Raw genomic sequence first — 16,774 nt, forward strand, 5'->3', positions numbered from 1 at the left:
GGAGCGGCTGGTTAGTTGTCTGTCCGCTTTTTTTTTTTTTCTTTCTTAGTGTAAGAAAATCCAAGAAACTCAACTACAAATTCTCCATTTTTCAGAATTCCTTGTAGCTCGTGCTAGCCATGTGACACAGTCCTTGAAAGTAAGATATAAGGATAAGCCTGTTGGTTGGAGCTTCTGAGATTGCTCCTGTTTTCTGATAAAATGGAATGGCCTCCAACGTAACCCATCTTTTGCTAAACTCCCTTCCTGCCTATGCAGATTTTTAAGGTGGTACCCAGATGTACAATAATTGTATTATGGGTTTGTAAGAAAGATGAACAAAAAGAAGAAACCTTGGCTCCTGATGACTAAGTGGGGACCCTGCAGACCCGAAGACTGCCTCTGGCTCTGCTTCTTCATAATTAGAACATATTATACAGGTTACAGTCCCTGGTGGCCCAGTGGGTAGGAGCTCTGTGCTGCTAACCAAAAGGTCGGCAGTTCAAATCCACCAGCTGCTCCTTAGAAACCCTATGGGGCAGTTCTACTCTGTCCCATAGGGTTGCTATGAATCAGAATCCACTCGAGGGCAATGAGGTATTTTTTGTGTGTGTGTCTGTGTTTCTTGGTATACAGGTCATGGTCAAATACAACTAATTCTACCCAGCACTGACAAACAATCAATTTTAGTTGACCTTTGTCTCTGCAATATCAGGATGGACTATTCACAGATTAAAGTTTTCCGTGCTTTTCTGTCATTGGTCAGCTACTTCCACATCTGTAGTCTTTGACTGTTACTAACAAGGTCTTTTCTCATACCTAAGACCCATTTGGCCTTTATTAAAATTCAGATTCTTTACATATATATACATATGTATGTATATATAAACTGTGTCATTAAGTCCATTCTGACTCATGGCAACCCCATGTGTGTCAAAGTAGAACTATGCTTTATAGGGTTTTCAATGGCTGATATTTTTCCCAGAAGCAGATTGCCAGGCCTTTTTTCTGAGGTGCGTCTGGGTGAACTCGAATGGCCAAACTTTTGGTTGACATCCGAGTGTGTCGACTGTTTGTATCACTCATGTTCTCTAAGTTCCCTCTAAATATAATATGACTAATTCCCCAAAGTGCCATGGCGATTTTTAACATGAAATAGTGTAACACTTGGTACTTGGATTCCAGAAGATTTACATAGCAGAAGAGCAATTTATGGTCGTAATGAAATGGCTTTATAGTATTGAAGAGAGTTGGCAATGAACTCATATCAGTGATTAGGAGTACTTCGGACCCTAAATGCACATTGGTTAAGACTTGACATTACCCAGGCAGGCAATATTTGCTTATATTTATCTTCCTGCAATTGCAAATAGTGGCCAACACAGAAGAGTGGGTATATAAGAAAATAAAATCTTGAGAAAATAAGATTAAAAATACAAGAGGAAAAAATCTAATAGAAATAGTAGTTAGACAATGTGGAAAATTGAATGAAATCCCTCAAAGTACAAAGTAGCAACAGAAAAGTGGCTATTTACAATAAGAATTTTTATGTGTATGTGGACTTTAAGTTGACCGTTTCCAAGAAAGACCCATTTCTAATATTTGAATATTCTGATGTTTTTATATCTACTTTATTTTAAAAATATATCATTGATAAATGTTTTGCTATAGATTTTCCCTTAGCCAACTAATATATTGATTTATCATCCTGGAGCTAATTTTCAATTCCAGAAATGCAAATGTGCCGTGGAATCCATCCTCAGCGTGGATATGGGTCACCTGAACTCCAGCCTTTCGAAGTCTGGTGACATACATGAGCCCATCGTCCCTTAAGACGTCATATTGACAGGTGACAACATAGGTCAGGGGTAAATCAGTTTGTTATCATCAGCCAACAAGGGGGCTGCCCTCACATCCAGGAACCCTGGATACTTGTTTGATAGCTCAGAACTATCATAAGTTGGAGTTTTGTAAACATGTCCTTTTTTAAACCTCTCAGGGAGCAAGGAACTCCAGTTAATAAACTTGAATAGATGACTCACTGCCACAGGGATATGCTGGTTCGAAAGCATGGCTTTTTCAAGTGATCCGTCTACAGTAAAATACTCACTCCAGAACCTGACCATGAGTGATTTGGAGAGAACTGGAAAATGTGCGTTTTCTTGATATGATGGTGAGTCTACATCAAGCGGCTGAAGGGCAGGATAAATTAAAGACTGAATCTTGAGTTTGATCTTGACATCTGGGTCATCTAAGAGCTGAAAAATAATCAAGATAACTCACACAAATTGTTTGCATTTTAAAACAACAGAATAACTATAACAAGATATTCTCTATATAAATTAATATTTCTCAAAAACTCTTCAGTGATAAATGAAACATACCATCTCAGCAGACTTTCATAATGGGCTTCTATAACTGAAACCCATTGCTGTTGAGATTCTGACTCATGGCAACCCCATGTGTTACAGAGCAAAACTGAGCTCCATAGGGTTTTCTTGGCTGCAGTCTTTACAAAGCCGACTACCCCAAGAGCAAAACGTTTGCGCCACCCAGGGACGTTTTCTATAACTAAACAAAAAACAAAAAACTTGCCGTCGAGTTGATTCTGACTCATAGTGATCCTCTAGGACAGAGTAGAGCTGCCCCATCTGGTTTCCAAGGAGCAGCTGGTGGATTTGAACTGCTGACCTTTTGGTTAGCTGCCAGCCATAGCTCACCATAGCTTTTAACCACTATTCCACCAGGGCTCCTTTCTATAACTAGATGTTCCTTAATTAGAACATACTTTTAATTTAAAGAAAATCATCTTTCCTGTTTTCCTCATGGATGATGCAAAAGAACCTAATTGATAATTTTAAAAAATCGTCCCCCCTACTTCCAAGAATGACAACCAGAAGAACTTCATAAAGTTGACTTTCATATTATTCTCTTTTGTTCATGTAAGAATATCTTTAAATATCCTACATACCAACAAGTAAGGAGCCCTGGTGGCTCCAACAGTTAAGTGCTCAGCTGCTAGCCGAAAGGTTGGAGGTTTGAACCCACCCAGCAGCTGCGTGGGAGGAAAATCTGGTGATTTTCTGTAAAGATTACAGCCAAGAAAATCTCACAGGGCCGTTCAACTCTGTTACATGAGTTGGCTATGAGTCAAAAATCACTCGATGACACCTAAGAATAACAACATACCAGTAAGCTTTGCTATGGAGAGGAAGGATCCACTAATAAGGATTTCTAATGAGTCTGATGCTAAAGTGAAGTATGATTTTTGGTGATTTGGGCAGGGTCTCCGTGTGAAACATTCTGTTAGCATCACCCTTACCTGCATCAGGCTGAATGTTCTAATATTCATAAAAATCAGTAGTCTTCAATGAGGTACACGAAAACCAGAGTAGGCAAGAAAAATATAAGTTGGAACGAAATGTTAGAAAATATGTTTTAATTTTTGAAAACATTTCTTTAAAATGCAATGTTTGTATATGTTTTCAGAATCCATAATATATTGTAAAACATGTATGTATATGTTATATATGTATACACTTTATATATGAATGTAGATATTATTGGATAGGCTTCAAATACTTCCAATAGCTTGAAACTAGCATAAATTGGATTCATATAAACATGACATTTTGACATTTTAGACAATTCTTCTCAATATTCTTTAATATTTCCAAAATAAATTCCTATACTTATATTTACATTTATATTTTAATATATGCATTGAATATGTTTATAAGTACAGTACTTTAAAAAAAAGATGAGCGTCAATCTGTCGCGTTACAGCTGCGGCTAAATTCCCCCCGCGCACTGTCTCCAGAAACGCCAGTTCTTTCAGGATTCACGCCATATTCTGCAAGAACTTTTTTGCGCAAGAACTTTTTTGCGCAAGAACCACGGTAAGGCATTATATACATCTTCAAATTGAATTGGGAAGTGATACTTAGGTGCTAATCTGTAGCTGTGGAGAGAAAATATATTTTTTTTAAATGTCATTTGTCTTATTTTCTTACTTTTTATTAAAGCATACAACACTTGGGTTTCCATGAGTCAGTCAACTCGTCAGCAATTGTTTTTTTTTTCTTTATACATTCTGGAAGTGTACCCTGGTGGTGTAGTTGTTAAGAGTTCAGCTGCCAACCAAAAGGTTGGCAGTTCGAATCCACCAGGTGCTCCTTGCTAAACTCCTTGGGGCAATTCTACTCTGTCCTATAGGGTTGCAATGAGTCGGAATCAACTCAACGGCAATGGGTTTGGTTTTTTTGGTTTGGAAGTGTACATATCATAAGCACATCACTCTATTAATTTTCAAACTGAACACAGCTGTATAGCCAGCACCCAGATAATGAAACAGAACATTGCAAACACCCCAGAAACCTCCCTTACAGTCTCATTAGTCTTCCCAAACCCAAAAGTAGCCACTAACAGTATAGATTAATTTTGCCTGTTTTTGCCCATTAAATAAATAGAATCATATGGTCTGGACTCTTTGTGTCTGGTTTTATTTGTTCAACATTATGTCTTTGAGACTCATGTACATATACAGTATATAGCCATATTCCTATATAGTATTCTATTTTCTGAATATACGGCAATTCATTTAACCGTTAAAATGTTGGTGGGCATCTGGGCTGTTTGCAATCTTGAGTTTTCACACACAGTGCTCTTATGAACATTCTAGTATATGCTGCAGTAAAAATATGTATTTCTGTTGATATACACCCATGAATGCTATTGCTGGTCACAGAGTTATGCATACATGTTTAGCTTTAGTCAATATTGTTGAAGAGTTTTACAAAATCGTTGTACCAATGTGTTGTTGAACCCACAGTACATAAAAGTTTCTGTTGCTGTCTTTCATTGCCAACTCTTGGTATTTTACATCTTTTTCATTTTAGCTCTAATATTGGGTGTATGTGGGTATTTCCTTTCGGCCTTCATTTACACTTTCCTGACATAAACTAACTTTTCCTATGTTTATTAGCCATTTGAATATGCTTTTTGTAAATTGCCTTTTCATGCATTTTTCTGTACTTCTGTTAATTAGTAGTTGTTTATATTTTTTGGATACCAGTGGAGATAGATAGACAGATAGATATAGATAGATAAATAGATACAGATTCATATATCTATATGTTATGCATTTTAACTCTTGTATTTATATTTTTATGTAACCTCTTTGTTGAGATATAATTTACATACTACCCAATCCTTCCTTTTAAAGTGTACAATTCAATGGTCTTTAGGGTATTAAGAGTTGCGCAACTATCACCACAATCAATTTGAGAACATTTTTATATAAAGAGAAACCTTGTACCCACTAATAGTCACTCTCCATTTCCCCCTGCTCCTCACCTCCAGCTGTAGGCTGACCTCCTTTCTGTCTCTATAGATTTTCCCATTATGGCTATTTCACATAAGCAGAATCATACAATATGTATTCTATTATGACTGGTTTCTCTCGCTTAGCATAATGATTTAAAGGTTTATTCATGTGGCAGCATTTCTTTTTATTGACAAATAATATTCCATTGTATGAATATACTATATTCTATAGATTTGTTTATTACTTGATGGACGTTTTGGTTGTTTCTACTTTTGGGGTTTTATGAATAATGCTGTCACGAACATGCATGTACCAGTTTTTGTATGGACATATGTTTTCATTTCTCTTGAACATATACTTAGAAGTGAAATTGCTGAGTCATAAGTCACTCTAGGTTTAACTTTTTGAGGAACTGCCAAACGGTTTTCCACCATAACTGCACCATTTTTACATTCCTACCATCAGTACGGTACCGTCCAATTTCTCCATGTCCTCACCAACACCTGTTATTATCTTTTTTTTAAAATTATAGTCATCCTAGTGGGTGTGAAGTAGTATTTCATTGTGGTTATGATTTGCATTTTCCTGGTGGCTGATGATATTGAGCATTTTTTCCTGTGCTTATTGGCCTTCTTAATGTCAATATAGTCATAATTACCAATTTTTATAATTTTGTTGTTGTTATTGTTAGGTGCCATCGAGTTGGTTCTGATGCATTGCCACCCTATGCATGACAGAATGAAACACTGCCCCATCCTGTGCCATCCTCACAATCGTTGTTATACTTGAGACCATTGTTGCAGCCACTGTGTCAATCCATCTGTCAAGGGTCTTCCTCTTTTTTGCTGACCCTCCACTCTACCAAGCATGATGTCCTTCTCCAGGGACTGATCCCTTCTGACAACATGTCCAAAGCATGGGAGACTTAGTCTCGCCATCCTTGCTTCCAAGGAGCATTCTGGTTGTACTTCCTCCAAGAGAGACTTGTTTGTTCTTTTGGCAGTCTGTGGCATGTTCAATAATCTTCGTCAACACTGCAATTCAAAGGCATCAATTCTTCTTTGGTCTTCCTTATTCATCATCCAGCTTTCGCATGCATATGAGGTGATTAAAAACTTTGCTTTTTAACACTTTAAAGAGGTCTTTTGCAGCAGATTTGCCCAATGCAATGTATCTTTTGATTTCTTGACTGTTGCTTCCATGGATGTTGATTGTGGATCTAAGTAAAAGGAAATCCTTAGCAACTTCAATCTTTTTGGTCTTTATTGGTCCAGTTGTGAGGATTTTTGTTTTCTTTATGTTGAGGTGTAATCCATACTGAAGGCCACGGTCTTTGATCTTCATCAGTAAGTGCTTCAAGTCCTCTTCACTTTCAGCAAGCAAGGTTGTGTCATCTGCATATATCAGGTTGTTAATAAGTCTTCCTCCAACCCTGATGCCTTGTTCTTCTTCATATACTCCAGCTTCTCGGATTATTTGCTCAGCATATATATAGATTGAATAAGTACAGTGACAGGATACAACCCTGATGCACACTTTTCCTGACTTTAAAGCACACAGTATCCCCTTATTCTGTTTGAACAACTGCCTCTTTATCTATGTACAGGTTCCTCATGAGCACAATTAAGTGTTCTGGAATTCCCTTTCTTCACAATGTTATCCATAATTTGTTATGATCCACACAGTCAAATGAATGCCTTTGCATAGTCAGTAAAACACAGGTAAACATCTTTCTGGTATTCTCTGCTTTCAGCCAGGATCCATCTGACATCAGCAATGATACCCCCGGTTGCACATCCTCTTCTGAATCCAGCTTGAATTTCTGGCAGTTCACCTTTGATATACTGCTATAGCCACTTTTGAATGATCTTCAACAAAATGTTACTTGTTTGTGATATTAAAGATATTGTTTGATAATTCCCGCATTCAGTGGGATCACCCTTTCTTGGGAATAGGCATAAATATGGATCTCTTCCAGTCAGTTGGCCAGGTTTTTGTCTTCCAAATTTCTTGGCATAGACAAGTGAGCACTTCCAGCGGTGCATCTGCTTGTTGAAACATCTCAGCTGGTATTTTGTCAATTCTTGGAGCCTTGTTTTTCCCCAATGCCTTCAGTGCAGCTTGGACTTCTTCTTTCAGTATCATGGGTTCCTGATTATATGTTACCTCCTGAAATGGTTGAATATCGACCAGTTCTTTTTGGTACAGTGACTCTGTGTATTCCTTCCATCTTCTTTTGATGCTTTCTGTGTCATTTAATATTTTCCCCATAGAATCCTTCAAGATTGCAACTTGAGTCTTGAATTTTTTCTTCAGTTCTTTCAGCTTGAGAAATGCCGAACTTGTTCTTCCCTTTTGATTTTCTCTCCAGGTCTTTGTCTTCTTAAGCCGCCCTTTGAAATCTTTTGTTCAGTTCTTTTGCTTTATCATTTCTTCCTTTTGCTTTAGCTACTCAATGTTCCAGAGCAAGTTTCAGAGTCTCTTCTGACATCCATTTTGGTCTTTTCTTTCTTTCCCTGTCTTTTTAATGATCTCTTGCTTTCTTCATGTATAATGTCCCTGACGTCATTTCACAACTCTTCTGGTCTTTGGTCATTAGTGTGTTCAACATGTCAAATCTATTCTTGAGATGATCTCTAAATTCAGGTGGGATATACTCAAGGTCGTACTTTGGCTCTCATGGACTTGTTCTAATTTTCTTCAGTTTCAACTTGAACTTGCATATGAGCAATTGATGGCCTTGTTCTGACTCATGACGTTGAGCTTTTCCATCGTCTCTTTCCACAGATGTAGTCAATTTGATTCCTGTGTATTCTGTCTGGTAAAGTCCACATGTATAGTCCCCATTTATGTTGGTGAAAAAAGGTATTTGCAATGAAGAAGTCACTGGTCTTGCAAAATTCTGTCATGTGATCCCCAGCATCATTTCTATCACCAAGGCCATATTTTCCAACTACCAATCCTTCTTCTTTGTTTCCAACTTTCATATTCCAATCACCAGTAATTATCAATGCATCCTGATTCATGTTCGATCAATTTCAGACTGCAGAAGTTGGTGAAAACTTATAATTTCTTCATCTTTGGCCTTAGTGGTTTGTGTGTAAATTTGAATAATACTGGTATCAACTGGTCTTCCTTGTAGGCGTATGGATATTATCCTATTACTGACAGTGTCGTACTTCAGACGCTGATAGACCTTGAAATGTTCTTTTTGACAATGAATGCAACACCATTTCTCTTCAAGTTGTCATTCTTGGCATAGTAGACCATATGACTGTCCAATTCAAAATGGCCAATACCAGCGCATTTCAGCTCACTAATGCCTAGGATAATGCTGTTTATGTGTTTCATTTCATTTTTGACGATTTCCAATCTTCCTAGATTCATACTTCGTACAGTCCACGTTCCGATTATTAATGGATGTTTGCAGCTGTTTCTTCTCGTTTTGAGTCACGCCACATCAGCAAATGAAGGTCTTGAAGGCTTGACTTCATCCACGTCATTAAGGTGGACTCTACTTTGAGGAAGCAGCTCTTCCCCACTCGTCTTTCGAGTGCCTTCCAACCTGAGGGGCTCATCTTCCGGCACTATATCAGACAATGTTCCACAGCTCTTCATAAGGTTTTCACTGGCTAATTCTTTTCAGAAGTAGACTGCCAGGTCCTTCTTCCTAGACTGTCTTAGTCTGGAAGCTCAGCTGAAACCTGTCCACCATGGGTGACCCTGCTGGTTTTGAATACTAGTGGCATAGCTTCCAGCATCACAGCAACACGCAAGCCCCCATAGTATGACAAACTGACAGATGTGGGGGGGATTTTTTATAATTAAAGTTAAATAATTTAACTTTGATTTAAATATATAAGAATATATTCAAAGACGAGGCTTGTGCTTGCATAAAAATTTAAAAGTATATTTTATTTTTAAGTACATGTTATTTATTAGTTATTTCAATGAATCAAGCACAGATTTATGTCTTTCAATGTTGTTTGACTTACCATCGTTAAAAATAAAGTTGGGATGCAAATCTTAGGATAAGGTTATATTTTCTAATAACTTAAAAAAATTTTATTCTACCTAATTACTACATTTATTAGTGATCACTTACAGCCAAATTTTGAGCATGACTATGTTTTAAGTTTATAGTAAGGAGTTCACTTGACAAATGATTGTGACGATGCTATTTCTTAACTCTTCCTGCATTATCTGAAGTTTGCATTTAAACAGGTGCAGTAGCTTTGGCCTGGTCTACCGAGCAACCCAGTCCTATTTGTTAATCTTTCCCTAAGAGTTCTTTTCTAACACTGATTATTGATCTAACACAATTTGACACTAATTCTTTGGTTTTGTGGGTTTATTTATTTAATTGATAATAAATGTTAATATTTTAGACTCATCAATTGGCAGACCCCTGGGCTAAGTTCAGTTCAAAAATGTTATCACATAATCTTCATAATGACTCGGAGGTAAGAATATTTATGATGCACTTTTATCCGTTGTCTTCTGACTCCGGGGTGGTTATTTATAAAGACAATGCAAATTAAGGGTTGAGAGGAAATCCAGTAAAGTAATTATGCCCGTGGGTGATACAGTTTAAATTTACATGAAAACTCTTTACTCTCAGCTTTTCATTCCTGCCTGAACAACACACAGACACACAGACACGCACACACGAGGTTTTTTGTCTTTATTTTCTCTGACTCTAATCAGGGTAGGTCTTTCTTTACTTTCTATCATCTACTTTGTCTCAACTGGGAATCATTTATTTTTGAGATAATTATGCATTCACCAAGAAAGCTGAGAGAATCTTGACATGTAAGGTCTATAAACAAACCAACAGCATTCTTACTTGGTTGATACGACAACAGCATCAAGTCTGGCTGCTGTCCATCTCGACAGCATGTCATAAATATGTAATGCTGAAATAAAGGAGTAAAAGCAGGATGTCAGTGAGAACAGACAAATGAAGAGAAGGAGGTTTTCTCCACTGAAATCCTACTGTGCTTGTTTTATATTCCTGCAGTTCACCACTTGTGCCACATTAAAATGCTCAGGAGACATATTAATAACACTGGATGAATCCATGAGAAACCACCATCCGCAACTCCGTGAAATGTGATTTTCTCAGTAAACCTCCTAATTGCCCTTTGTCTCCTTTCTCTTCCATCCTAAATATTTCGTCCCTGGTTCTTCTAAACTGGCTTTACTCTCAACAAGACTAGCCCCACCTCCCTTAATGGAAGAAATATTGCCCCTGGCTTGACCAGTGTATGGTCAGATAGATGAGCCAAGGAGATATAGAAGGAATTGTGGTAACAGAGAGGGTCCAACTAAGTCTGCATGGGAACAATAGAAAAACTTCTGAAAATAACTGGGATACAATTATGCCTCCTTAATATACAGAAAACGGGAAGCTGGAATTTTTCATTTACTGCTCACATCTGCACTGCCATCCTAAAAATGTATCTGGCTTAGGTCTGTCCTAGCCTCTTTTTTCTTGTCTTGGAGGAAGGCTTAATGCTCTTCTCATCCATTTCCAACCTTCCTATCCATATCAAATCTTTTCCCCATGCTCTGAATCTGCTGCCTTTATTCCTTTGGTATGCTCCTCCATCGGTCAACACTCCCAGCCCATCTATTGCTCCAGCATATTTCTATTTATTGCCTTTATTTCCTTCAGTCTTCCAAACTGTTCGTGTCTCTCAAAATAAAAAATAAAATAAAATGCTCTTACTTAACTCTCCTTTTGATTTATTTCAATATATTATTCTATTGTCTATTCCTTTCAAAACTAAGTCCCTTTAAGGCCAGCAATCAGTCTTTCCACATTCTTAACTCCCGCTTTTTGCTTGACGCAGTGTGTTTCTATGTGAATATTCTGTCAAATTTCTCCTGAACAAGATCAACACAAAAAGTTCAATGTCCAAGAGACATGCTTCCATCCTTATCTTACCTAACATCTCTGTATCACTCAGTACTTTGTATTACTGCCTATCCCTTGAGACTCTCACTTCCTTTGGTTTTCTTTTCAGTTTATTATCTCTTTGATCATTTCTTCTCCACACTTTTCTTGTAGCTTATTCTTCCACCCAAATCTTATGTCTGTGTTTCCCAGGGGTCTGCCATCACCCTCTCAGCCATCCTAGTGCAAACAAGACAATCATCTTAGAGCCAACTAATCTCTCTCTGTGTGCTAACTTCCCACATCAATTGACACATTTTGTTTAATTTCAACCTTGTGACATTTCGCGTCTGGACTAATTCATTCTTACTCTCTGGAGTTCAGGGTTCTTAATTTAGACCCCAATTCAATGTCCACGGAGCCCTGGTGGTACAGTGGTTGAGAACTCTGCTACTAACCAAAAGGTCAAGAGTTCAAATCTACCAGCCACTCCTTGGAAACCTTATGGGGGAGTTTTACTCTGTCCTATAGGGTTGCTTTGAGTTGGAATTGACTTGACAGCAACGGGTTAATCTCTACACTCTCAGTATTCCATTCATGTGAAATAAAGAGATGAATATTAAGGAATCTGGGACTCGGGAGGGTTAAGTGACTTTCTCAGAGTCACACAATTGGAGTTGTTATCACAATCCTTCCACTTGTAAATGTAGTCCTTTTTCTACTCTGAGACTATACTCCAAGAAGTTTGCAGCCTGCATCCTTGATCTTGACTACCCTGGCCATGAGTCAGGATTGACTTGATAGCACCGTGTTTTGGTTTTATTTTTATTTTTTTGGTTATTATTTCCTACATTTATCACTTTATAACACACTGCATGTTTTATATATTTCTCACTGTATTAGTGGTGGACCATTAGAATGCAAACTCCAGGAAAGAAAGGATTTTTATCTGTTCGAAGATATAGCCAAAGCTCCTAGAACACTGCCTGGCACCTAGTAGATCTGTGAATAAATGCATTAACACGTCTAGCAGTCCAGTAATATGAAATGGAGAGAAATAAAAAATAGTAAGCTATGTGCTCTTAGACTGATTGCAAAAAATAGGAAAACGTTAGTCTCAACTCTACTGAGGTTGATAAGAAAAGCATGTATGGAAGAGAGTGATTTGAACCTTCTAGGCAGAGTAAAACCTTGCCAGGAGAACAAGGCAAGGGCAAGAGACTGTAGTGTCCTAGCAGAAGGTCATTGTATACTGACTAATTCCTGTAGAATTTTTGCAAACTATCTCAGTGACAAGAGTTTTCAAAGTGGTCACTTACCAGCACTCCCCAGACACCAGCCACCACCATGAATGTAAAACACACCCCTTCTTAGCGCTGCGGACTTCCTCTTTGGCTTGTACACACGGACATGAATGTTGTTGAAAGTCGTCTCGCTCACAGTGACATTCTCATCTGAGGTTGGTGGGACTTCAGGAAAGCTCATGAAGAACATAAAGGTATCCATATAATGGTTAATTCCTAGAAAGTCAAGAAATGCAGCCTAAAAACGAAATTCAAATGTCAAATTTCAAAAACACCATGACATATAAGTAAATATTAACCTCTAATAAGTGCAGATGAACTAATCTCTCACAAGTGAATCTTCTTCAGGCTTTTCAGAAGAATCAGAATTGTGGAGGTTTTAGCCTATTGTGGTTGTAAAAAGGAGGATGAGGACCCATTTTGTCCATAAGTGTCAGGTTCTCTACTAAAGCATTAAGGTCACACAGATGAACAAGAAACATGTTTTTTTTCAAGATTCTTGGAGTTAAGTGGGGAAGACAAGTAAGTAAACAGTTACAAACCAATGTGGATGCTGTTATAGAACACTGCAGGAGGTACTTTGGGAGCACAGGCAGGTAATTACAAAAACTCCCTGGGAGTAGCAAACAGAAAGGAGTTTTCAAGCAGGAAGTACAAGTTCATGAGTCTTGGAAGTAAGATCTTTTCTTAAGAATTTGGCAAAACAAAGGAAGGGAACATCCTTCCTGGCAGAGCCAGTGGTTTACTTGGAGATGGGGAGGCTCTTGTTGATATAGCTAGGTATGACTGGGTACCAGTAGGGGCTGGGAGACAGGGTTGAGACTGAAAGGAATGGGTGGGCACAAAAGGAAGTGCCAGCATACCTGCCTGCATCCTGTCCATTCACCCTACAAGTCCGTGTTCTAAGCACTTTATGTGTATTAATCTTGAATTAATTTCAATACTTTTAGTGACTCACCTACAAATGAGGTATGCAATGTAATCACATGCATTTCAGAAATAAGGAAAATCATTGCAGAAGGTTAACTAAGCAGTCCAACTTTACATAGCTAGTAACACGACCGTAAATCTAGCAGTGTGATTCTTGATTTAATGTACATAGCATAATCTGTCCATAAATTTAGATACTCAAAGATTGCCAGTCATTTGAGGAAACTGAGCTAAACTCTTCAGGAAAAAAATAAAAAGGTAATCAAGAGAGTAAGTGACAGATAAAATCCACATAATTCAGGAAAGAGAAAAACATTAACATAATTGTAAAAATCTGTGTTCTTTGAGAGCTCTGAAAATACATCACATTCATGAATCATGAACAGGCTGCAATAAAAGGGGACCAGAGAAGAAGAAAAACTAAACAAATTAGAAATATGTTTTCTTACACACATTTTAAAAAGTAATTAGTAGCAGGACTCAACAGAAAATAAAAGACATCTCTCAAATTGTAGATCAAACAGAGAAACTATGAGAAAAAATGGTTTCCTTCTTTAAACTCTTAAATAGCTTTACATTGCACATAGAACTGAATTAAAACTCACAACCATTGCCACAAAGTGTTGTATAATAATACCTCTAGCCTTTCCAAATTAAATAGCAACACTTGCCCCATTAGTCCTAAATGCCTCATATGATTTCTTGAAGTTGGCAATATTTTGCAGCTGGGACTTTTGTGCTTGTTGCTCGCTCTAAATGGAAAAGTTTTTCCTCAACACTTAGGGTGGCTGGTTCCTTTTCAAACTTCCAGTCTCTAGGCAGAGGTTTCCTCTTCAGAAAGGCTTTCTCTGACAGTAGGCCCATCCATGCCTTCTGCCCACGCTTCTCTTTTCATCCTGTTTATCTGCAAGGCACTTCTCACATTCTGAAATAATGCATGCTTTTGATTGTGCTTTATTATATTTCTCTATCACTAGAATGTAAGTTCCATGAGGGCATAGTCCTTGTGTGTCTAATAAAATTTGACGGAGAGTTGAATTGTTGAGTAAATGAGAAATAAAAGAGTAATCTGGGAATTACATAATCCATCTGATTTAAATTCTAGCAAAGAGATAATAGAAAAATGGGGGGGATAATATAATCCAAGAAGTAATATGAAACACTCCCAAAGCACCTGATCGAGCCACGCCTTTTTTCAAGGGCAAACCTAGAGCTGCTCTGGCAGGTAGCCCGGTTCCATGACACCCCAGGACCCCCCTTCCATTTTTGCATGTCCCGCCTCTCATAGCTGACTTGGGCGTGTGCCCGTCAGCCTACCTACACAGCATTTCTTTCTAGACGCTGAATCTGAGACTACACCAAGTTTGTAACCTACATGGTGCTGCACAATCGGATGAGATCGATTTCTTTAGGCGTTTAAATGCCAAGCAACATCTAAGACGGGAGTGTCAAACGACGGCCACTTTCATGACATGAATGCTCCCTGAAAAGAGCATTTTTTAGTAAAACCTACTCAAATGCCTCCTTGCTTGTTCGTCTTGAGATTTTTTAACATGATTCTGATGGATAAAATAGGAAGCCAAGAGGAAGAAATAAACAAGGAAAGTTTTAACAGTAAAAAACACAAAGGCTGCAGCACTTATTTTAAAAAGGTAAATAAATAAATAACGCAAAATAACCGAGGAATAGAATCCTGGAAAACTTGGTTCTCCATCTCAAATGGTTGCATATGCACCTCTGAATCCATGAAGTTCCACACTCACCAAATGTGGTGCAGTTCTCAACTGTGTGCCCAACCACACCATTCTTCATGGCTCCTCCAAATTATCCGGGAGAGGTGTATAAACATAATATGCTACAAGGACCCCCACAATCAGAAGGTACAGGGATTTCCCTCCCATGCTGTAGTTCCTCTGTGCTGCCTTCTTTGGAAACAAAAAGAAAAAACTTGATATGCTAGAACAGTGTACTTTAATAGCCAATGTGTTCAGCTCCACCTTAGCTTCTGAATACATAGTTTCTTACTTAGATTTAGGATCCACATAATCGAGCTAAAATTTCACTGGCTATCCAGAGAAAACCACACCGAGTAAAAGTTCAAAGTTCAATGAGTAACGTGAATCTTTGTCAAGTTCTGTCAGCTACTGTACTGTTGTTTTTATTCCAGTAAACAAGTACGTATTCAGCAATCACTAGCTAAAGAATACTTTAATTCTAACAAAATTGTCAATAGAAAACATACAGGATGTATAATCCTTGTTCTAACTTCTCCAAGAATGCCAAAAAAAACAAAACAAAACAAAACAAACCCGTTGTCATCGAGTCGATTCTGATTGATAGCAACCCTAGAGGACAGAGTAGAACTGCCCCCATGGAGTTTCCAAGGAGCGACTGGTGGATTTGAACTGCCGACCTTTTGGTTAGCAGCCAAGCTCTTAACCACTGCGCCGCCAGGATCCTGTCCTAGAATAGGGAAAACAAATGGACTTAATTTTAGAATGTGACAGTATAGCAAACAAGGTAGCCATGGTCTCTGCCCTTACAGAATTTACATCATCAGGCAGAATATGAAACATATTAGCAATGACGTCTGATAAGTTTTTGATAGGGGAGTTTAAAATAATGATGACAATATTGATAAAGTGATGTGTGGAAAGCAGCCTCTGTGTGGTTATGGGTCACCTGAATGCCAGCATTCTGAAGTCAGGTGACATACATGAGTCCGTCATCTCTTAAGACGTCATATTGACAGGTGATGATATAGGTCAGGGGTAAATTACACAACTTGCTGTCATCAGCCAGCCAGGGTGAAGCTCTCACATCTAGGAACCCTGGATATTTTTTAGCCAGTTCAGATCTACTGGGAGTTGGATTCTTATAAATGTGACCTTTCTTAAACCTCTCAGGGAGCAAGGAACTCCAATTAACAAATTTGAACAGGTGGCTTGATTCCACTGGTACGTGTTGTTTGGACAGCATGGCTTTTTCAAGGGAACTGTCTGTGGTAAAACACTCGCTCCACAACCGAGCCCTGAATGATTTAGTCAGAAATAGAAAATGTGTGTTTTCCCAATATGATGGCAAATCCATATCAAGAGCCTGAAGAGGTGGATAAATCAGAGACTGAATCTTGAGTTTGGTCTTGACAAGTGGATCATCTAAGAGCTGAAAACCAGTTTAAAATAAGTTGTTCAAGTGAATAATTATTATTTAAAAACATGTATTTTTATTTAAAAATTGTAGATTGACACAAGATAAAAATGGCAAAAAGATCATCGAAAACAATATGAAACATTGTATCTAAAAACTTTTCCAATTTTCACTATTATGTCTTTA

The 16,774-nt window shown here is 38.0% G+C and overlaps 2 protein-coding genes across 2 annotated transcripts in view; both read right to left on the reverse strand.

Annotated features, from left to right (window-relative positions):
• Positions 1 to 1,644: 1,644 nt before the first annotated feature.
• Positions 1,645 to 15,339, reverse strand: AADAC (arylacetamide deacetylase). Its single transcript, XM_012556354.1, is given in 8 exon segments — positions 1,645 to 1,853; positions 1,856 to 2,237; positions 3,746 to 3,784; positions 3,786 to 3,857; positions 3,859 to 3,940; positions 10,152 to 10,221; positions 12,524 to 12,746; positions 15,202 to 15,339. Coding segments are annotated over 8 exon segments (1,215 nt in total).
• A 676-nt stretch (positions 15,340 to 16,015) lies between these two features.
• LOC101351157 (arylacetamide deacetylase-like) overlaps positions 16,016 to 16,774 on the reverse strand; it is a 17,258-nt gene continuing 16,499 nt past the window's right edge. The window contains 1 exon segment of the mRNA XM_012556326.1: positions 16,016 to 16,603. Within this exon segment, the coding sequence (XP_012411780.1) occupies positions 16,016 to 16,603 (588 nt within the window).

This window comes from Trichechus manatus, unplaced genomic scaffold (genome assembly GCF_000243295.1).
Source record: "Trichechus manatus latirostris isolate Lorelei unplaced genomic scaffold, TriManLat1.0 scaffold00062, whole genome shotgun sequence".
Lineage (NCBI taxonomy): Eukaryota > Metazoa > Chordata > Mammalia > Sirenia > Trichechidae > Trichechus > Trichechus manatus.